This window comes from Cheilinus undulatus, linkage group 21 (genome assembly GCF_018320785.1).
Source record: "Cheilinus undulatus linkage group 21, ASM1832078v1, whole genome shotgun sequence".
NCBI lineage: Eukaryota > Metazoa > Chordata > Actinopteri > Labriformes > Labridae > Cheilinus > Cheilinus undulatus.
The window spans coordinates 20,027,835-20,050,154 of NC_054885.1; the positions used below are offsets into that span (position 1 = coordinate 20,027,835).

Sequence of the window (22,320 nt, forward strand, 5' to 3'; positions counted from 1 at the left end):
TTTACCTTAACAACCTGGTTGGAGATCTGTTATCTTGTTGTTGCCATTACAAAGATCATATCTCACTGTACAACTCCTCAGTAGCTACTCAGTACTTACAGTAAACTTTAAATACGTTCTACTTTTACTTGAGTAGACTTATAGACCAGTACTTTTACTTTGATTTAAGTGAAATTTGACCTGAGTAATTGTACGTTTACTTGAGTACTACAATTGTTGTGCACTTTTTCAACTTTTTAAAAAAATTGTGGTGACTGTGTCTTCATGGTTCTGAATGGCAGGGTAAACATGGAACTGAGCCAACCATAAAGTTACTTAACAACAATATCATGCATTGAGTGGGGGACTTTGTAACATATTAACATCTAGGCTAAAGATACTTGGTGTACCATTTACATACAAGTATATTTCTACAAATATGCCCTCCTTGTTCTAGCTTTTATTGTATTACTGCAGGGCACTCCTAGAAAGAGACCTTGGTCTCGGTGGGTTCCTCTTGCTAAAAGAAAGGATAAACACATCTTCCATGTCCCAGCTATGTAACCATTTCTTTCCCTGTTCTGTGCAGCCTCTCCTCCAAAGAATCCGAGTCTAAATCCCAGTGGAAACTGTGCTTCAAGCTCTACTGCCTGTTGGACGCTGACAGCATATCAGTGGACAGCATTGAGTATCTCTTCCTCTTTGAGCAGGTAATGGAGCAGAAAACAACTCCACAAAGGGCAGGGTTCTCCTCCCAGTGTCTCTTTGTTATGAGTGACCATTTCAGTGCTGGGCATAAATATGACTTACTATCCAGCTGTGAGACATTCCTTTTATTTCATTTGATTATTAGGTTTTTATTTAATAATCATTTATGTCTAATGGGCTGTGATTGCAATAAAACAGTGCATTAAAAGCATGACTAAGAGCACTGGCTGCAGTGCAGAGGGGGTAAAAGGCAGCCAGCACTGGCTTCATTTAACATTTTTCCTGAGGACTCTCATAAAAGAGCTATGGTACAAAATAAAGCAGGGTGGGGTATGAGGAATGTATGGCAGCACTGTGGCAGTTAGAAATAGTGCTTAATTTTCCTCATGTTCTTTTCTGGGGTTGTCTTTGCCATTGTATTTCAGTGTCATGAGATGGTGGTGCGAGGCCAGCTACCTGCTTGTGAAGAGGACCTGCAGGCTTTAGCCTCCCTGAGGCTTCAGTGTCTGATGGGTGACTTCAGCACACATACTCCATGCCCACAACTGGATGAGCTTTACCCGGGTCACATGCTCGAAGCCCGAGTACTCATGTCCCTGTCTGCAACCCAAGCCTTGCCAGCCTGTCAGGTAGCAGCGCAGAGCTGTCCTGCCACACAGCGCTTCCTGCAAGGAACGCTTTGGAGTCACACAGCTACGGCAGTCCACAAACAAAAGGTGGAGTTAGACATGCGGCTGCGGAGCCGACTGAAGGAGGAGGCAGCGGCTGTCATGGGGTCCATCTTAGAGCGGTGGAAAAGTCTGTCTGGCTACAGCCGTAGGGACAGTATGGCTGCCTACCTCACAATTGCACGCCAGTGGTCAGGCTTTGGATGCACTCTTTATGAAGTGGACTTCTATATTGTGAGTATTGTGGTGTTATACAAGTCTAACCAACACATTTTTGTTTCAAGATTATTTTATTTCAAATGTAAGTCATTTTTAAAGGGATACTTCAACATTTTGGCAAATTCGCCCATTGCCATAATTCCTGTAGTCTTAGTAATAGGTTTGTTTCCTTTAGTTGTCGGTGCAAGCTGTTTCTAGATCTGGGGGGATGGTTAAACCAGCTGCACAGCTAATGCTATGTTAGCAGACAGAATTTTTGCTTTCCCTCATCAAACTCATCAAATACACAATCCAACAACTCCAAAACGCTTTTGTGGACAAGTTGTGACTTGTACATTCACCACGCTATGAAATAATCATGGAACATTACGAGACGGAGATGTTTTAAAGTTAAATGCAAAGCCGGAACTACACTCCAGACATGGCTGCTGCACTGTGTCACTCCGCCCAGTGGTTTACTCAAGAAATAGTTCAGAGTTTTTGCTTCATGTGTCCTAATGTTACATAATTATACGTTATTATTTCATAGGTTGGTGAACGTGCAGGTCACAACTTGTCCACGAGAGTGTTTTGGAGTGGTTGGATTGTGTATTTGATGAGTTTGATGAGGGAAAGACGGAATACCATCTGCTTACATTGAGTTAGCTGTGCAGCTGGTTTAATGGTCCCCCCAGATCTAGAAACAGCTTGCACCAACAACTAAGGGAAACAAACCTATTACTAAGACTATACGAATTATGGCAATGGGCGAATTTGCCAAAATGTTGAAGTATCCCTTTAACCTCTAACAGTGAGATCAGTACCTAAACTGCTGCCAGCCAAAAGGGGACGACTGAGAAATTTTAGCAGAACATTTCCGGGGCTGAGATATTTCTCATCACTAGGTTTGAAGCTAATATGCTGTGTAATGATTAGTGAAGAACCCAAGCAGGAACATTGCACTCCCATAACACCAAAAAAGCCAAAAGTTGACAAAAAACATCAGCTTTAAACATGAGTTTAACATGCATCATATTTGCTGGTAATGGCTAACATGTGTGTTGTTTTAGTCTCAGTTCTTTATGGAGTTGTTTTAATAGCTGTAGGGAGTTAAAAATGATACCCAATAAAGCACAACCTATTTTTTTCTTCTGCACATTTTCTGAATATAATATTGAGAGCCGGAAGGAAAGATTTGGGGGTTCTGATGTGGCCGCCAGGCCGCCACTTGATGATCACTGGTCTAAAGGATGTAAGCTCTGAAATGAAGCATGCATGTACAAAACATCACCATCATCCAGCACCAACATAAAAGTGGCTTCAGTCTTTCTTTAGACTCAAAAGAAAGACAGGATCTGATTGTGAAATAGAAGCCCAGTTTCAGCTTTAGCTTTAACCAGCTGCTGAATATGAGGAGTAAAAGACAGAGATTCATCGATCAAAATACCAAGATATCTGTAACACAGAACAAGCTCGATCTGGGAGCCCTGAAAAGTGGAGATTGATGGCAGGCTCAGTGGCTTAGATTTAGCATTTGACAAGAACATGCCTTGTTTTGTCTGTGTTTAAAACAAGCTTCAGGTCTTAAAGGATTTGCTGCACAGTATAAAGAGCAAGCTTTAACTGGGAGAGAGCTTGGTCTTAGGTAACAGTTTTGTCAGCATAAAAGTGAGCGTTAGCATTGGGCACATTTTGATTTCATTTTAAAATTCAAAGAAGTCCTCTGACATCTCTTCACCTCTCTGTCCCTCCAGAGTTCAACAGGGAGCTTTTCCCAGAAGCTGTGGTTGGGTGTAGCTGCAACATCCGTTTCTCTGTATCGGCAGGGAGAGGCAGAGGCCCTGGAGTCCTTCCCTTATGGCCAGATCTGTTCTTACGGGGTCTCTGATAGCAACACTTTCAAGATCACAGCTGGGGATCGGGATCTGCTGTTTGAAACTACCAAGGTATAGTAGATACCATAAATTGCATGAGAATTAGAGGAAGCTAAGTGTTTTATTACTGGAAATGTTTCTCCACCAAGCTTAGACACAATCTATCTCCTCTGTGGTCAAAATTCAGTTTGTTTGCAGAGCAAGGCCAAATGGCCTTATCACCATGCAGCGCTCACAGGGCAAGTGAAAGAAGCATGCTGTCTACTCATGATACTCCCCTCCCTCCAGCTCTCTGACCCAGTTTAAAAACACTCATTAATTTGGTCTAAATAGAGAGCACACAACCTGCCCCCCTGCTCTCTAACGTGTGCAAACCACCAAAACTTTGACTTCCTGGTATTAAATGGCAACTGGGGGGTGAATTTTATTGCAGTGGTTACATTAAAATATTAGGCAACATTTCTCAGAAACATGGATGTCTTTCCAAAACTTTTTTTTTTCTTTTTTTCTTTTTTTTTTTAGAAAGGGCAGTAGAGAACAGATCTCACCATTCACGGTGCAGACTGACTTGCATCTTCCCACACAGAACAAAAAATCCCTCTGTGATCTCTCCTGGGGTACAAAAGTGGCTTTTATTTATTTATTGGAGGCACAGGCGAATTGAAGTAGAAACTCCTGCTTTCAGGAAATGTAGGCCCTGTATTGCTCTGACATGAATGTGCAAGGTTTTTCTGCTTCTGGGTAGGAAACAAGAAAGAGAGCGGATTTACAGGGGGTGATTATGGTTAGGCCTGGAGTTATGGGTGACTGCGAGATTAGCTGCTGATTCAAGGCTGACGAGTGGGTGAAGGGTGAGACTTAAATTACTCATCATGTTTATACACAAAAAAAGCAGAAAACTGCAATGCTGGTGTTTAGTGGTTATGTCCGCCAAGGTTTTAAACAGCTGCGGAAGGATGAGGCCTCAGAAAGTGATATACAACATCATCTTCAGCTTCTGGAGGATCCAGTTTTTCTAGCAGTTGAATGACATCATCCCTCCACCCTCGTGTGACAGTGCCAGACAGACACTAAGACTGCCAGATTGACCCCTCTCTCTCTCTCTCTCTCTCTCTCTCTCTCTCTCTCTCTCTCTGTCACAGCTGACTGAGATCATGCAGCTGATGAATGCGTACTTCAGTGCCATCCGTCGACAGAGAGGCAAAGGGGAAGACGCTGACATCACCATGGCCTCCATGCCGACACCCACCCTCCTTGAGCTGCCATCGCACCCTGTCTGAGAAGGACCCCCCAACCCCTACACACTGTCCTCCTCCACTCCACTCCACGTGGCCCCCGTGAGGCCTTGCCCCCGGTCATCAGGACACCACGCCCCCTCCGCTGGGAACGGCACGGCAGCCAAAACAAAGAAAAGGCTGTTTTCACTCCCCATCCGTGAAAATAAACTCTCGCCGAGCTTTCCAGCTGAAGGAGCTGGCCGCTGGAGGAGGGTAGGGGGGAAGGCAAGGGGGCTCTGTTTTGCGAGAGAAGCCAGAAAGCCACAGAAACCAATGCGGTTGCTGATGAGCTGTCACATACCCTCCACACCATCCTGTCACGCAACCACCTCCGTTATCCGACACAGCAGCACCCCTTCATCCCACCCCTACCTCACCCCACATCCCCCATGACAATGTGAGACGTTTGCGTGAGCCATGCTACATCAGGGAGAGATAGCATCATAAAAGTTAGGACTTAACAGGAACAATAAGCTGTGGTACTCCCCTCGTGAAGGTATGGCTTAGAGTGAAACACTAGTATCTCTCTCTCTGTCATTGTGCCATATTTGTTCTGCCTTAACTAGAAGGCAGCTGTCCCTCATGCACTGCTGGAATGGTGTTGAGAATATTCAATGACACGCACATACACGCTTTCTCACATGCGCCTTTATGCTGACAAGTTCACCAGAGACGGTCAGTTTTCATAAGGTCCTGCCAGGCGAGCATTACCTGGAACTGTTGATGCAGTGAGCCATGTGAACTTGGAACTTAAACCAGATGTTGAACTGAGTAGCAAAGTCAGTCTGGCTGCCATGTTCGAACAGACTCTTACCTATGGGACTATCAGTGCGCGTGTTTGTGTTGATCATTTCCTAGATGACTCATGAGCTAGTTTAGTTTCATGTAAACCAAAGTACTCTGAAGATTCATCTTCCTCATTTCCACCAAATGCTCTCGTGTGTCCTTCGTTGTGCTGCTTGTCTTGGCTGTAATCCTCGACACAAGATTTTGGTTAACACTTGACTGACAATTTTGACTTTTTTCAGTTACTATCCTAATGCAGCTCTTCTCTGAGGAAAATAACAGGTGCTTTTCTTTTTGATATTGTTATATTTAGACTGTGTATGTATTAAAAAATGCTTAGAGTACACATAAAGCCCCAAATCAGACAAGTGAATCATCTTAGCAGTCCCCTATCTATCCTTTTTAATCAGACCATGGATGCTTTTGTAGAATTATTTATGCAAACTGCCTTTTTTTTTTCTTTACTATTCTTTATGTCTTAAATGCAGACACAGAGGTTTTTCTTGACATAAGATTCGCCAAAAAGCTTCTGGTTTTGCTCCTTTACGCTGTTCTGTAAATCCTGTGTAGCTCCCTCTTTGTTTTCAGTGTCTGACTATTCTTGTGAAGCCAAAGTAATGCCAAGTCATGGATTTGAGCATGGACCAAAGACATTTTGTGTTTGTTTTTCCAAGCAAGCTTTCATAATAAGAAACTATCCCAAAGCAGACAGATCCCCCGATTTGTATTTGACTGTTTTCACATTCTCTTATTTTTGTTTTAACTTGAATGTCACACGAATATGAAGACATCCCGTTGTATACATAGTTCACGTTATTTAATGTAGTAAAATGACCTTTTAGGATTCTGATAGGCTTGTAAATATCATTTTAGAGTGCTGTCTGCTACACAACATCATGCAATAACCAGCCTGAAGACTTAATTCTTCTCACCATGAAAGGCCTTGATGAGTCGTTGCACAGTCAGCCCTGTCTCCTGCTCAGTCGCAGGGTTTTGCTTTTTCTACTGCAGCTGCAGGCAGCTCCAAGCTACATGTATAAAAAGAAAAAAAAAATTCAAACTGCAGATTTGGTTGCTTTGTATTCAGCTTGTTTGTATGCTGCATGGTACCTTTTTATGTAATGTGTGTATAGTTACTTGCACTATTGTTCGTTTTTGACTAACTTGAAAGTGCAATAAAGACTATAAATACTGTATGTAATTAATAAAACAGCACCATTTTACCGTATTTCTGTCTTTAGTATGGTTTTAAAGCCTGGGCTCTCATTTCCTGTTTTGTTATCAGAAAATGTGCTTTGACCAGTGAAGCAGTGTGAGGCTATTGTTTTCAGGCAGGCACATTTTATAAAAAGGCTCAAGTTTGGCGCCAGGGGCAGAGCTGCCGCTGCCTCCCCCAATGCTTTTCTGGTTAGAAACAATAGCTGGTTGAGCAAGCGTTGCTAAGTGCCTTTACGTTCCCCTGCGGTAATGAGCCTTAACAGAGTTAGATGAACAGCCACAACTTCACTGTGGCTCCAGGTGAGTTGAAAAGGTGGCTTGATCATTTTGTAAGCAGTGATCTTTATAAAGAGTATAAGAAAAAAAACTAAATGATGAAGTGGAGGTGATAAACACTCATGGATTAAAAAATGAAATTATAAAAATGCATTTGAATTAAATTATACATTTTGAATTGATATGGTTAATATGAGGTTGATATGTTGAAATTTGACAAAAATAGTGGCAAATTTTATCATAGGGGCTCAACCACTGCTACCAAAGACAGCAGTATCACATTGAACTTGCTCACATGAAAACATCTCATTGTAGCACCCTCTACTGCTAACAGGAAGTCACACAAATTGGGTCATCTGTGCTGAAACCAACAAGTTCTGTTTTCACCTGAAGTTTTCAGAAGTTGTCCACAACAGATGTGTCTCATTAATGGGCATGTCACTGGTGACAGCAAGTACAGCTTTTAGCTATCTCGCCAATTTCACAGGAAGTTGCAGTAACTCTCCTGTGAAACTTCTGATTTCATTCCAAATTCACATGCATGATCAAGGTCTGCCCCTCTACCCATTCAAAGATTAATTTGATTGTTTTGGTGAAGTGTTCCCTACTGGCAACAGGAAGTGAAACAATTGGGCCATTTCTTTATTCTTATAAAGCTCAGATATTGACAGAAACGCCGCAATTTTTCTTCACAACACTGACATGTCTTATTTAAGGACATCTCACTGGCAATGGCATACATTCCACTATGCCAGCAATTTCACAGGAAGTTGTCATAATGCATGTGAAACTCCTGATTTTATTCTAATTTCTTATGTATGATTAGGGTCTTCCCCCAAACCCCATTCACAGGTTAATTTTATCATTTGTCATAGCACCTCCTATTGGCAACAGGAAGTGACCAATTGGGGCATTTCTTTATACTTATAGAGCTCAGATATTGACAAGAGTACCTTGATGCAGACAAGATGGACGACTTGCATCCAATCCGTACTGGAAGTCTCAACCGGAAGTTCATACGTCTAAGGCTAGGCTTAGGCATTAAAACCCGAGTGGTTAGGTTCAGGGTAAGGCAGTGGGGAAGGTGATATATTTGAGATCCAGCACCAAGGGTTGGGCTTAGGCGCTGGCAGCTGAGTCCAACGAAAAGAAGAAACTTCCGCTCGGGACTTCCGGCATGGATTGGATGTATGGCGACATGCATGTCGGCCATCTTGACTGCAGCTGGGTCCCTCTCGATATTGACAGAAAAGCCTCAATATTTCTCCACAACACTGACATGTCTTATTAAAGGATGCGTCACTGGCGATGACAAACATTCCGCTGTCTGCCCCCACCCATTTAAAGGTTGTTTTTTTTTGTTTGGTTTTTTTTTTGTTTTTTTAATCATTTTTGTGTGGCACACCCTACTGGCAACACAAAAGTGAAGCAATTTGGCCATTTCTATATTTTTTATAAAGCTCAGATTTTGATAGAAAGGCCTTAAGATTATTCCACATCTTATTAAAGGACACCTCAATGGTAATGGCAAACATTTTGATATCTGGCATGCCAATTTCACAGCAAGTTGCCATAACTCTCATATGAAACTTCTGATTTTGTTCAAATCTAACATGTATGATTAGGGTCTTCCCATCTACACACTTAGATGTTACTTCATGGTTTTGTGTAGGGCCACCTACTGTAAGAAGCCATTAACAACACTACCACAAAATGTCCCATTTTTCTTTCAGTTTTGCATGATAAAATATCAGTGCTAGCCTGATCACTTTTACATATCAAGTGCAATCTGCTCATTATTTTTGATTAATGACTGTCCTGAGAGGATCTACATGCTCCTTCTGCTGTGCTGCAGCACACTGCACAGGTTGCGAACTTATGATTCTCATGATTGCAACACACCCTGAGATGTACCAGAATACAAGAGCCCTTCAGTGCTGCTTACAGCCTTAAGTTTTGATTGTCTTTCCATTCATCATTTTTCATGAACAGCTCAAACATTTTCATTTATCATTTAGGGAACAAGGCCTATAGGGGAACAGTAAAAATGGTGATGAAAATGTATGTGATGTGAATTATTAAGCATGAAAAAGGGCATTTGAAATCAAATATTAAGAGTTGAAAATGTCTGAAGTAAAAACTTAAAGTGAAAATATATATTTTAGTTTTAGTTACTTTCCCCCTTCATAGATATTTGAATCAAAACTAAAAAAACATAAGTCTTACTTTATTAGAAACAGATCTCAAATAAAAATAATAGAAAATGTGTTTATTCATTATTTTAAACAGGTCCAACAAGAGAAGCACTGGGTAACTGTATATTCATTTTAAACAATACAGACGCCATTGAACCAGCTTTGTTTTGGGGGATATTTACAGGCATAGAGACAAAGTGTGACACTAGATCCGTAGCTTCTTTATTGAAGCTGACAAATGCTGTAAATGACTGTATGGCGGGTATTTTTGTAGGTAATTTTTGGCTTGAGCCCAACTTATATGTGACATTCTTGTTGGTCATGTACAGTGAAAGCTAATGTGCAATGTGTTATCAGCAGCAGACAGTACAAAGCACCATGTCAGAAGTGTTACTGATGCATGAACTTGCATCAAACATCACTAACCTACAATTATTGAAGGCAATCACTTTGTATGGTGGGTGTTTTTGCTGTGAAACAAAAGAAGATAAACTTAAGTGCTATACTGAGTATAAAAATAGAACATAACAAGGCAACAGCTCAAACATCAGTGAAAAAATAAAAATACAAGCTGAGTACTGGAGAAGGAAAAGAACCAGTAAGAACCATTTATAGCCTTTTTGTACAACGTTTCTGCAAAGACTTGCAAGATACAAGTACTCTTGTTTAAACTTCACTGAACGATTAAGAAGGGCTTTTATCTATTTTCTGTTATATCAAAGGGATCTGAATATCACCAGGATGTGACACGTAACAATTACATGCTATAACACGCCAATAAATATTTTTTCAAAGCAGCTCTAGTCAAATACCTGTCTATTTTCCAGGGAAAAATATTTCAAAATAGGAGACTTGAGTTAGATTAAGCTAGATAAGCATGTATACAGATAAAGTTGTAGTTGAGAAACAAGACAAATAATCTGTTCATTGTTCTTGCGTTCCCCAGGAGATGTAGTCAGGCCGCGTGGCTGCACTGTACTCATCCACCAGCTGCTGCACCACCTCGCGAGAGTTGTCTAGCTCATCAAAGTTGTCCTTGAATATATCCTCTTTGCGGAACTGCTCCAGGAAGGCTTCACGCTTACGCAGTTTGTCGTACTGCCGGCACGTCCGCTCAAACAGCTGTGGGACAGCCACAGACAAAATGAATTTCAGACTACAAGGGGATTATTTTCAGCCTGACTTCTAAAAACTGACATTCTTTCCATTTCGGTTTCAATCTGACTTCAATGAAACTTTGTCAGATTATTTTCATTTCCCTTTCTCAGATAGAAAACTATAATGATAGAAAAAAAAACTTTATACAACATGTACAAAAGCCCCCTTCATTAGAAATCTTAAAAAGCTCATGTAGATTCAATTGTCTAATTTGGCTGGATTACAGTGCAAGATTTTTTTGTGGAATTCCTCTGAAACCGCTGCTCCACTTTCAGACAATGGGCATCCACAAGTACTGACTCAGAGCAAACACAGACACAGGTCATTACTGTAAATACAGGCTACAGGAGAATGTCACTGAACAGGCTGCTGTGACATAACTCTGAGGAACACTTACTGAGGAGATACTAGTGTGGTTGGCCATCATCAGACCGCTGACTCTGTGAGCAGAGGGCAGGTACGGGGACCTCCGAGACAATGCCACCTGGATGCTGGCGGGACCCCACGGGATAAAGCTTGCAAGTTTACGCTCCCGGATTCTTTGAAGGCTTTTGTGCACCTATGGTTGAGTAAATGAAAATGAGAGTTTTAATACTCTCTACATCTGCTAGGTCAAAAGAACAGAGAGAAAGTGCACTCATACCTGTGTGGGGTCCACTTCTCCCTGGATGATATTAAGGATGGCAATATAGCAGTGGCTCGGCTGCCTTTCCCTCCCTGTGGACACCATTACATTCTTGGGTTGCAGAAGTCTCCTCATCACATCCAGTACTGTGGTTTTCCTCACACTGGCAACCTGAAGCACAGTGATTAACAAGTCAACTTATCAGTAACGTAACGTCGTTATTTTAAACTACTTATAAAAGCACTTAAGATTAGATTTTATGTTTCTGACTGTAATATTTCTAATTGGACTTTATTTCTGCAGCTGGACTCACCGACTGGTCTGTAGTGAGCGGTGTGTATCCAGTCATGAGGAAGTGGAGGCGAGGTGTGGGGATGAGAGATGCAATCAGGCCAATCAGGTCGTTGTTCATGTAGCCTGGATAGCGCAGGGTGGTTGTGCTTGCAGACATGATGGTGGAAACCTGTGCACATAAAGCTTCATTAGGCACATGCACATAAACTACAATAAAGTAACTGTTTACAATTGAAGTGTGAAACACTGGTATACTGTATGGACAAAAGTATTCGGCTGCCCGACCAATACCAGTGTGGGCCGCTCAAGTTCTTACACTAAACACATCAAACATAGTCTTTGTAGTTCTTGCTTTGTGCACTGGGGCACAGTCATGTTGGAATAGAAAAGGGCCTTCCACAAACTGTTGCCACAAAGTTGGAAGCATAGCATTGTCCAAAATGTCTTGATATTCCGAAGCATTAAGATCGGAGATAAAGGGCCTTGTCTTAACCCTGGAAAACAGCCCCATATCATGATCCCTCCTCCACCAAACTTCACAGTTGGCAAAATACAGTCAGGCAGGTAATGGTCTTCTAACAACCAATTGCTCCAAATGCAGTTTTTTGTGCTTACATTAAAGTTTCTTGACAAAAAGAAAGAAACAAAGTGTCTACTAAGAATCACAGTAATCTTACATAAAATAAGGCTTTTAGTATCAAAAGCTGCACTTTTCAGTTCAAAACAGATGATAAATGTTTGTGACAAAAAAACTTGAAAATCGATTACAATTTCAGAGAGCTTGAATTAAGTGAACTGCATATACACCTCCCACCATCATAGACTTGCATTCATTTTGAGCTGCTGCTGCTACCTCTCTCTACAATACTACCTGTGTGGGCATGCTGCCCCTGTCAATAGTAGCAGCCCAGGCTGCTTCTACTTGCACACATCCATGGGTTTGAACAGTAACTAGCCAGATGCTGGGCTAATTTCAAGGAACAAGGTTTATTAGAGTTAACACCTGTTCATGGCTTTGTTGCAATTATCCACAGGATCCTGTAAAATCATACATTAAATCTCTAAAAGCCTCGTGAGCTTACATAGCATGCAAGTGCAGCCACGTGTAACCCATTTCTAAGAAAGCTTAAATCTTGTGTGATGTTAAACAAACTTGCAAAACTAGTTGTGAATCTTGTAATTTTTTAAGCGAACCATCGGCATGAGGTACAGCCTGTCTCGTCATTTGTGGCTGTTGAAACAGAGACCTCTAACTAACACCTGCTGACTGACAAACTGAGAGAACAAGACGGGGAAGATGTAACCATCTTTCACTCACCAGCTGATTGATCTGGGAGAACGATGGGTTCTGGATGTGCAGTCTGTCAGTGGCTATGCGATTTAAAGCTGTGTTATCCAACACCACCTGAAACACACACACAGAGCAATTATTAGACAAATAAAGAAAGAAAAAGATTCCCTACAGCACAAAAACACAGTCAAAGTCAATACAATGATACAGAGTGTGGGAATGGGAGTAATGGCACAGTTAAGGAAGCTCTTAAGGAGCAGCACAGTGTGTTGTTGTTAGGAGAGCTGAACATAAAAGGCACACTGTACAGTGGTAACAGGGGGACCGATTCTTTGGCAGATTCTGTTAGCCCTCCAGCTAATTTAATCAAGATGAGGGCCTCATGCAAGACCCTGGAGGAAGTACGCATCTGAGAGGAAACACTATTAGACTGTCAGAGCATCTCAGACTAATACAATCACCAGTTTAAGTCAGGCTTTTATTAAGTTTGATTTGTAATGCCTCAGTGCTGGCACTGCAGCTAGCCTCTTTATTAGGCTGCTGCACAAGCACTGCAGCACAGAAAGGAATTCAACAGAGGATCAGAAACAAATAGTCAATACACTACATCTGTTGTAGTTTCACAAATAAGGCAAGTGGATTCTGAAATTTGTCCAAAGGTAGTGTTTTTATGGAAAGGCTTAGAGATCGTTACATGCATTTTTACAGTGCAAGGAACCACAGTAAAATCTGATATATATGCTGCACTTCTGATACCTATTTTTTTCTTCTAAAATGTTAACTGACACTTATAAACAGGAGCAATTTATATTGGCTACCAGTATAAAGTGCTAAGAAATACGATGTCATTACAGCAACAGTGTGCTACTTCTGTTACACCCTGCATGAGACCTAATGTGATTGAAAATTCACCCCTTGACCCAAGGATTAAAATACCTTGGCGTTATCAAAACAAAATCTTTCTCAGAATTATTTGCAAAAAACTTTCACCTGCTACTTGAGCGCTGTAAATCGGATTTAGCTAGGTGGTCCACTATTCCCTTGTCTCGTCTAGGTCTGATCAAAATGACAATACTTCCCTGTTTTCTTTATATATTTGAGCATGCTCCGGTTTTCATCTGCAAATCCTTTTTTTCTACACTTGACCAGTTGATTAACTCCTTCTTATGGTGCAATAAACAAGCTCGCATAAAGAGATCAACTCTCCAACTTCCAAAATCTCTCGGAGGTTAGGCTTTACCAGACTTTCGTCGATACTACTGGGCTAGTAATATCAACAAAATCATTTTCTGGAATGTTAAGATCGCTCTCAATAATCGCTCTTTATGGGCCTGCATGGAACTAGCCTCCTCGCCTGTTGCATTACAGTCAGTGGTTTGCTCACAGTTACCTCTACCAACCAAGCAAGTAGCACAGAATTCTATTATTTCTGAGACCTTGAAAATTTGGAGTAAATTTAGGAGACAATTCGGCATACAACTCCTCATCGAAACTAGCCCCAGTTTATCGAAACCTTTTATTTCTTCCATCCTGTACTGACACTGCCTTTGAATCCTGGTCGAATAAGGGTCTGCAATTTCTTGATGGCCTCTATATTGATGGTATTTTCCCTTCATTTGCAGACTTATCAAAACAAAAAATCACTCTCCCTCAATCTCATTTATTCCAGTTTTTCCAGATCCAGCATTCTGTGCAAAATCAGTTCCTTCAATTTCCTAATTGACCTTGATGGGTTCCCTTCCCTTGTTAAAAATAATACAAAAATCCCTAACTTCAATCCTATACGATTCCATTTTTTAGAATGAACCCGACCTCCCTGAACACCTTGAGAGCAGTCTGGGACCAGGACCTCAGGATCACTATCTCTGACAAACAATGGGACCGCATACTTAATCTTGCTCACACATCCTCTATATGCGCCAGACATAAACTTTTACAGTGCAAGATCTTGCATAGGAGCCACTTCACCAATGCTAGGCTAGCCAAAATTTATCCAAACAGAGCTGACATCTGCAACAGATGTAAACTCTCACCGATGTAAATCTTACAATGCGTGAGACTTGAGAAAATCAGATTCTCCCTGAACAATTCCCTACAGGCCTTTCATAAAATCTGGCAACCTTTTTTTTTTTTACCTTATATAGATACCTTACATATTGAAGCTGAAAAACAATGAACTACTGAGTTGTTCATTCTGTTTACTTATTATTATTATTGTATTGTATTGGATTATTTATTTATTTATCATTATTTATTTATCTTTTCCTTCCCTTCTTTCATCTTTTTCTTTTTTCCTTATTCATTTGATATATTATACACCGCTTGTCGATACCTTCCAACATTTGATTGTCTTGTCTATTTTGTTACTTGTGGTGTGAATGAGTATGACTGAGTGAGTTGTTTAGATGGGGAATGGGGTATTTGCCCTTTAATGCATCCTGTTTTAAAAGAGACATTATTTTCATCTGTGACAAGTTTAATACAATTGAGAGATGGCTTTTTGTTGTGCATTTATAATGTCATTATCCTTTTCTGTACCCATCCAATAAATGGAAAATCATTAAGAAATATTTGACCAAAAAAAGAAAATTCACCCCCCCCATTGTGTTTTGAAAATGAACTGCTTAGAAAATACTGGAATACACAATGACATAGGCGCCATTTATTAACCTCTTTTCTTCCTCATTGGGTCAAAACACAATCTTGTTCACATGTAAGGGTAGAATAGACTATGAGATTGAGAGGTGGATTGGTGCAGCATCGGCAGTACTGCAGATGTTATACCAGACCGCTGTGGTAAAGAGGGAGCTGAGCCAGAAAGCAAAGCTCTCAATTTACCAATCAACCTTCATTCCAACCCTCACCTATGGTCATGAGCTCTGGGTAAGGACTAAAAGAATAAGATCGTAAGTCCAAGCACTCGGATTGAGTGTCCTCAGGAGGGTGGCTGGGCTCAACCTTAGAGACAGGATGAGGAGCTGCGACATGCAAATGGATCTGGATGTAAAGCCGCTGCTCCTTTGCGTCGAAAGGATCTGGTTCAGGCATCTGATTAGGATGCTTCCTAGACGCCTCCCCCTGGAGGTTTTCCAGGCGTGTCAACTGGGAGGAGACCCCAGGGTAGACCCAGAACTCACTAGTGGGATTATGTATCTCATCTGGCTGGGGCACACCTTGGAATCCTCCAGGACGAGCTGGAAAATATCGCTGGGGAGAGAAATGTCTGGCCTGACTTGCTTAGCTTATTTCCATCGTGACCCAGCCCCAGATAAGCAGAAGTAGACGACAGACGGACAGATGGATGTACAGTGCTTAACAAATTTATTAGACCACCTGTCATATTTGTCTCAAAGACCATCCAGCATCATGAAGTGTTTTAATGCGGACTCTTTCATTTTCAGCGAGCTCTCACGTTTTACTATTTTGAACAGGAATGAGGGATTTCAAACTAAATTCACCCAAATTTGAGCTGGCTCACTGGGCTTCTCTGAGAAGTCAGAAATTAATTAAGCATAACATTCAACCACTAAAACTCATTTTTCTGTTCAGGAATGCAAGTAAATAACTATCATTTGACATATTAATCAAGAAATAATTATGTGCTTTACTGTTTTTTTCAGTTTTTTGTAAATCAGTAAATTTGAAAATTTATGGATAACAAAAATAATTATATTTTAGCATTAAAAATGTCATTTCAGTTAAAGCACTTCTACATATTGGTGTATTAACCATTGCAGAAACATAAAAAATGATTTTGGTAATTACCAATGCTGTTAATTTAGGGCAGCTGTGGCATAAACCTTACTTTGGTAAGGGTTAGAATGGTCTAATAAATTTGTTAAGCTCTGTACATTTAAAGAAAATGGGAAGTATACCGTTAGTGTTTCGATTTCCATTAAGCGCTGCTTTGAGTGGAAACAATCCTCAGTGAAGACAAGCGACAGGCAGAGGACAGAATGACTCATTGGCTGTTTTCAAAGCAATCACTAGAGGCTAAGAGCTCAACAATAATACTGTAGATAGTAGATGCCACAAAAACTCAAAAAAAAAAAAAAAAAAAAAAAACACAGATTCTGTGGCTTATAAACTTATTCCGAATTTTATGGCACGAATGGTTAGCCAGTCTATTTACCAAAAAACTCACTTATGCAGTCCTGAGAATTTATATAAAACTGTACAACAGGCTGTCTTGAAATCTTCCCGACTCATTTATTCATTTCTAAGTGGGGGACTGTCCCAATGGGATGGGGTAGTTCCCAGGAGTTAGGACATGCTTAAACAGCAGAAAAACCAACAGGATCTACCACTTTTATAATATTTTTTCTTTCCTTTATGTCAGTGCCGCATGTAATTCAGTGTTACCATAGTTATCACTAAGTGGTAAATAAAGTACTTGTGAGCTGAAAAAAAAAATTCAGCAGCTTAAGTACTTGCACTACCAGCGCACTGGTCTCTCACAAGTTGCACAATGTAAATGTCATTACCCCGCCTGCACTTGCAGTAATTAATCCAGACTATTTCATGCTACATTCATACACTGGTAAAATCACAAAGAATTTTTGTTTATTTGATTTCTTTATATAAAAGAGTTGAAATAGCATTTCATTGGAGTATGTTAAAGAAGTAGGAGACTTTACCCTTAGTGTCCACCTTTGCTGCTTTAACACGGTCTGACATGTGTTCTAGCCCCTGCCATTAACATCAGAAAACACAAGGCCAAATTTATTAAATAGTCTTACATCATTTCAAAATTTTATTGGCCAGATGACAGAACAATTTTGTGAAATTATTTCTGTTTCCTGTTTCAGCTCATTTGTGTTGGAACACTTTAGCTACCATGTTGTATTTTGACTTTTTGGAACTGGACAACTACAAGTAAAATATCAATTTTCATGCCATCTTGTGAAGTAATGTGTGAAGCAGACAAAGTTTCATAAGCTCACCACACAGTCTGCATTCTGGGTGAGCCTCTTCAATGTGAGCAGTGAGTTGTACGGCTGGACAACCACGTCGCTCATCTCATCCTGGTTGGGGAAAACTGAGTATGTCTGCACCAGCTTCTTTGGGTACCTGGAGATCAGATAGTTTATAGATTATTACAAGGAAATGATTGGCTCTTAACCACTTCTGTTAGGTTTTTATTATTCAAGGTGTGTTTTTTTTGACCTGTCATTGAGTTTCTCCAACAGGTAAGATCCAAGGCCAGAGCCTGTCCCCCCAGCAATGGAGTGACACAGGACAAATCCCTATGAAGACAAAGGCTTACTTATTACTCACTGTTCAAATTTGCAGCTACAGCAAGTGCCACGTGTGTGTAAAGCTTCCTGTAAACTCGACTGATGCAGAGGGCTGAATGTGTGTGGGTGAGCAATGCCTTTCCTCCTCTGCAGTTATATAAATGGGAGCACAGCCCCACCTTGCAAATAGGCTCCCTCACCCCCCAAAGACATCCCTGTAATACCTGCCTTCTGCTCTCGCCCAGCTATTATCACCAGACTTTCTACACGCCACACCCTGCCAACATACACATACGCTCACGGCTGCACGGCCCACCGTCCATTCCAGCGCACACATTAAATAATAATGTGGGGTCATAATGTGAATGACTTACAGAATTGCAGACCTTTGAGAGGAAATGTGAGTGTTATTTTATGGGAGGCTGGCAGCTAAAGAAAGCTCTCAGGAAAAAAAGCTAAGAATAATAGTGAGGCATGGCTGGAGCTTTGCTAGTTTTTAGATGACAGGCGCTGGAACTGCTTAAGCACACTTTCATTCAAGGCAGTCATTTCTGGAAGCAGTTTACCACAACAAAGGCTCAAGCAAATTTTTGTTGTGGTTGAGATTGGTTTGGTACATCAAGTACTTCTTGATACTCTTGAAGCCATGGACAGATTATTGCACAGGCCTATATGGCACTGAGTTTTGAGAGCCCACTGAAGTTCACCTACAAAATAAGACTGAAAATGCCACAAAACAACTCAAAACTTGTGCAAAATTCATACAGAACAATCATTAAGAGATTGAAAACAGATAAAACAGCCACAATAAGACACAGCTACAGCATTTGTAGTCAATGTGTGTATTAATGCTCCAAAAGAGAAAGAGAACTGTGGCATATTAGAGTCCTGAGAGGTGCTGACAAATAGTTAGGTCTGCAAGATCTGTGAAAAATGTGCTGACATTTATAGTGTGATAATGATATATGAAGTGATAATTGAACCAAAATTAAAGATGCATAGGAGCTTTACTCACAATTTCTATGTTCTAGCTTCTGTTTTTTTTTATTTAGATAACATTTATATGAGCAACATTCCTCCTAAATCAATAATAAATGAAAAATGCTCTTTTTCCCCTCATTAACTAACACCAGTAAATCTGATAAGTAGCTGGCAGGTAGCTGATAGCCAGCTAGAGTTTCATTTAACTGCATAATAACTACAAAGCATTGACTGGTATAGCTTTTACAATGTAGATATCGATACCTATTAATAGTTGAATCTATATGCATTTGTTATGATAAACAAAAGTTACTTAATTTGACAAAAGGAAAAACTGGATGTTAAAAAATAAAGAAAATAAACAAATTACCATTAGCTCTGTTAACATGAGAAACAGCACAGAGCAACACAGCAACAACAGGAAACAAGAAGTGGTGCTCAACATTCCCTATGTCAATGCCACCCAGGCCTCTGTGTTGATTGGCTAGTAGTTGTGTGACATCAGGCCAGCAAGATAGTGTTGTGAGCAAGACATAAGGTCAGACTGTAGAGTGGAAGACACACCTTGCAGTGAGGCCAAAGTAGCACACTTTTGAATGAATTGATTTTATCAGATATCAGTAAAATAAAATGCCATTATTAATAATCAGCTAAATGCCAAATCATGGTATCAATAATCAGCCATTCCAACTAGTGCAGCACGATTTGGTATTAATGTGCGATTTTCAATTATACAGGACAATATTGCAAATTCTGATTAAGATTACAATATAGTATGGTAGCATGAGTCTTCTTGCTTGGTTATCAAGAAAAATGCAGGGAAAAATGATAGTTTTGAAGTGCTTATTTCTCACCTCAAAGCATAAAAATAGTGATAAGCATAAAAAAATACGTTTTTTTATAGTGCTGCTTTCAAAGTAACTTAACATTTTCCACAAAAATAATAGTTTTTCCTTCTCTGAAAATAAAGTTAGTTGTGCAGCACTAATCATAAAAGTGATAGAGCATCTTAAGGTCAAAGGTTAACATTAGGGATGCACAACATTAGTGTTAAGACATCGGTATTTAAAAACGAAACTACCAGTATCAGATCAGATAAGAATGTTTTTGCCAGTATTTACAACAAATGTTTTGATTATAAAAAAATCTGCCTATATCAGCTATAAACATTGGCTCTACAAGCAAAAAAGTTAGTGGGATTTTAGGCTAGACCTAATGCTCTAAATCAGTGGTTTCCAACCTTTTTTCCTGTGAGCCCCTCTTACTTGTAAAGAGGAAAGGGCTGAGGACCCCCAGGACCCAATAAAACAAAAGGTGAGACATGGATGTCAAATATTAATATCAAGTGTAATAGTTTTCATTCTTCAAATCTAAATAAAATAGCCCCACATAATGTTTTTTTTTTAACTAGAAACATTTGCATTAACCATTCATACGTATTTTATGGTGCTTTTAGTTAGAAATATGTAATTAAATTATGGCAACCTTAAAGTAGACAGAGCCCCACCCCCCCGGCCCGAAATCTCAGGCGCCCCCCTGAGATTTAATTGGGAACCAATGCCCTACATCAGCTGAAGTCTTTTTGTTCCTTACACTTTAAGTGTTTAAATAATTTTAATATTGTTATCAATATCAGCTATAATTATTTTGTTAATATCAACATATCGTGTATCTGGAAAAATCTAATATCATGTATCCCTAGTTAAAATATCAGCATTTTAAGTAGGAGTGAATTGCTTGCTTTAAAATGTTTTCTTATCCATAGTAATAAACTCAAACCTTTTCTGTGTGTTTATAGCAAATTTGCAAATGAAAATTATGTGCTGCTCAACTTATGATCAGTCCATAACTAAGGCAAAAATGACAGGTTTTTCAAATTTTGGAATAAAATAACATGGTCATAGTGATAACAAGCAGTGCACACTTTACTATTTGCGTATGCCTGAGATGTAGACTCCTACTGCAAGTTTCTCTAGTGTGTGAAAAGAGACTGTACCAAGTAGTATTCCTACACAATATCACATTACATTTAATCAGCTTTTCAAATTCCACACTCACAGCCCTAGGGAAAGTTGGTATGTGATAAATGACTTGCCTCCAGACTGTCACTGCCATCTGCCTCCCTGTCAATGATGTCAAATATGTCTTCTTGGATTTTTTTGCCCTTGAGGAAAAAAAGGAGAACTTTAAATACATTACACATTTATTTCTTTAACCATGAATAAGTGTGCTGGAATAAAATCAGAAACATATCCACTAATCACCTGTGAATATCCACTCGCCCAGTTATTCCCAGCACCCCCGCCATGCTCGGACAGATAGATGTTCTCAGGGTTGTACAAGTTTGCATAGGGGGAATTGAGGATGGAGTGGATCACCCTTGGCTCCAGATCCAGAAGAACTGCTCGAGGGATGTAGTGCTCATCGTCTGCCTGTAGAGATTTATGAAGAAACAGGGGTTATGTGGAGATCCTACAGTCAGGGGGTCCTACGGGTTAGTGTGCTCTTGCAGAGTCTGAGTTCATTCATACTACTTTACAACAGATCCATCTGGTGGCACATGGTGTTGTTGCACTTTGGCAAGACACAAGCATCCACCAGTAAATATGACCACACACTGTATTCTTCTCTTTAATATTAGTCTTAGTGAGAGATCACGACGGTAGCATACAGTAACTGAACTAATTACCTGATAAAAGAAGACGTCCTTTCTGTCGGTCCCTTCTGTAGCAAACTCTTCAACAATCCCCTCTGGACTGATGCCATGCTCTGCACACAGCTGTTTCCAAAACTCAAATCCGACTGTGAACCATGGTAAGGGGGAGGTAAGCACAACGGTAATGCTAAGTTAATTATCTTACTATACCCTTAAAAGAAGAATAAACAAATGATGGACACTATTGTTGCTGTAGCATCCAGCGCTACCTGGTTGACAGTAGAGGAAGCTGGCGTTAAGGTACATTTACTTTGCTCGGACACCATCGACCACAGTTTATCTAAACACACTTTAACATTGCTGTTGCTGATTATGATATGTTTTTTTTTTAGCTTCGTTATACTTAATGCTAACATTAGCTAGCTTCGTTACACAGCACTGGTGCCTCCGCTAGCTACCTTAAATACTGGACCGTTGATAGCGTTTTCATAAAATGTGTTAGCGATTTCAACAAGAGGTTTGTCAGTCACGTACTTTGATTTCCACACTGTCCAAGCTGAAGCGTTATGATTTCCCGCGGCATGGTCAGTCCTCAGTTGCTTCTTATTTAGCTAGCCCGCTAGCTGTTTGCTAGCTAAATAATACATGAAGAGTAGACGGTTACGGATCAAACCGCTGCACCACGGCACCACCAGCCCGCTGCTTCCCGCTCCTAGTGTGACGCACTTTTCCTGCGACCTCTTCCTGACACACCAGTACAGCTAGAGCTAGATGCAGTTAGTGAGCTTTAGCGCTGTGTTGGCAACACTTTAAGATAGACTTTTATGTTATCTAAAAATGTGTGAGTCTGTTTCCGCAGTAACAGCGGACCTAAAAACACGAAGTCACAATGTCAGAAC

General features: G+C 40.3%; 2 protein-coding genes across 2 annotated transcripts in view; one reads left to right on the forward strand and one right to left on the reverse strand.

Annotated features, from left to right (window-relative positions):
• plekhh3 (pleckstrin homology, MyTH4 and FERM domain containing H3) overlaps window positions 1-6,718 on the forward strand; it is a 44,180-nt gene extending 37,462 nt beyond the window's left edge. Inside the window, exons 10-13 of the mRNA XM_041817427.1 lie at window positions 569-689; window positions 1,113-1,589; window positions 3,308-3,499; window positions 4,570-6,718. Of these exons, the coding sequence (XP_041673361.1) occupies window positions 569-689; window positions 1,113-1,589; window positions 3,308-3,499; window positions 4,570-4,707 (928 nt within the window). The 3' untranslated portion in view covers window positions 4,708-6,718. The remainder of the gene's footprint in view (window positions 1-568; window positions 690-1,112; window positions 1,590-3,307; window positions 3,500-4,569) is intronic.
• Window positions 6,719-9,238: 2,520 nt separating this feature from the next.
• Window positions 9,239-22,160, reverse strand: tubg1 (tubulin, gamma 1). Its single transcript, XM_041778551.1, has 11 exons — window positions 21,956-22,160; window positions 21,455-21,567; window positions 21,030-21,197; window positions 20,861-20,929; window positions 17,714-17,793; window positions 17,491-17,617; window positions 12,575-12,661; window positions 11,276-11,425; window positions 10,981-11,133; window positions 10,735-10,896; window positions 9,239-10,301 (listed from the first exon to the last, which is right to left on the reverse strand). The coding sequence occupies exons 1-11, from the start codon at window positions 22,002-22,004 to the stop codon at window positions 10,104-10,106; spliced, it is 1,356 nt and encodes a 451-aa protein (XP_041634485.1). The 5' UTR covers window positions 22,005-22,160; the 3' UTR covers window positions 9,239-10,103.
• Window positions 22,161-22,320: the final 160 nt, after the last annotated feature.